We start from the raw sequence: 1,309 nt of genomic DNA, 5'->3' as shown, positions 1-1,309 counted from the left end.
AAAATCGCCTTTAAAGTTGTCCAAATGAAGTTCTTAGCAATGCATATTACTAATCAAAAATGAAGTTTTGATACATTTATGGTAAGAAATTTACAAAATATCTTCATGGAACATGATCTTTACTTAATATCCTAATGATTTTTGGCATAAAAGAAAAATCTATAATTTTGACCCATACAATGTGTTTTTGGCTATTGCTACAAATATACCCCAGAGACTTAAGACTGGTTTTGTGGTCCAGGGTCACATTTTACAAACTGAGGTCAAAGTCAACTATCAGCTGTCTATAGACTGACTTAAATTCCACCTGAGAATATTCCTTATCGGTTCGGCTGACACCTGTATCAACTGTTGTGATATACAGACTACAGTTATTGGTTATACCAGACTGCCACCTGTTGACTAATGCTGTCGCTGATCTTTTTATGCAATAATGTTTTTGTACAGCACTCTCCAGTCTTTGACACACTGTGTTCACTCACTGAACAGAAGTATATGGCACTGTCATCTGTGTCTAGATCTTTTACAGTAAGAGACCCACTTTTAGTATCATTTTTTTCAATATCGAATTTGTTTTTGTCAGCATCTCCAAATTCTGGATCTCCATGAGCATTAGTGATTACTATGAGTTTCATAGTCTCTCCTGGACGCTGTTTGTACCAGTACATCAGACTGTAGGTAGCACCCTTATTTTGTATGCAGTTTATAACTGCAGAACTCCCTTTTGCTTTCCAAAGAATAGGTTCTTGTACAACATCACTCCCACCTGCAGTGCCTGTGAATATTAAAAATAAAAACATTAGGTTTTAAAAAGATTATTGTATTTTAGTTGCTATGAGATAATTTTACCAAGTATTAGATACCTTGGCTGCAGCACAGTAACAGAATCAGTGAAATAAAGACTGTAATCATGTTCAGTTCTAAAGCAGCACAGACTGAGTCCCAAACTGAGTCCAAACTTCATTCAAACTTTTCTGTTATACAGGATGTGACATCATAGGTTATACAGTCCTTGTACCATGAATGTTGACTGTAGAGAGAAATATAAATGTGTTAACTCTGTATTATTAAATTATAAGGGCTCTTTTTACAATGTAACACTATGCACTAAGAATGTATTAACTGAAAAAAAAAATCTGTTTTCTTCTTAAATGTAAGAGTTTATTAAACTTTTAGACAAAAGATGTTAAAAAATGTTGCCTAGTGGTTTTTTTTTTTTTTTTTTATATCATATTAGATACATCAGGCTTTTATGGCTCATATACTGTAGTATGTACTGTATAACTCAGGGAAGAAAAAGCACCTCAGT

General features: G+C 33.5%; 1 gene segment (V, D, J or C); it reads right to left on the bottom strand.

The window, feature by feature from the left end:
• Window positions 1-349: 349 nt before the first annotated feature.
• LOC131523658 (T cell receptor alpha variable 5-like) lies at window positions 350-983 on the bottom strand. The segment is given in 2 exon segments: window positions 350-775; window positions 864-983. Coding segments are annotated over 2 exon segments (453 nt in total).
• Between the last annotated feature and the right edge of the window lie 326 nt (window positions 984-1,309).

This window comes from Onychostoma macrolepis, chromosome 17, assembly GCF_012432095.1.
Source record: "Onychostoma macrolepis isolate SWU-2019 chromosome 17, ASM1243209v1, whole genome shotgun sequence".
In the NCBI taxonomy this organism is placed as follows: domain Eukaryota; kingdom Metazoa; phylum Chordata; class Actinopteri; order Cypriniformes; family Cyprinidae; genus Onychostoma; species Onychostoma macrolepis.
The sequence above is the reverse complement of the archived record's forward strand: the minus strand, read 5'-3'. Positions and strand labels throughout refer to the sequence as shown.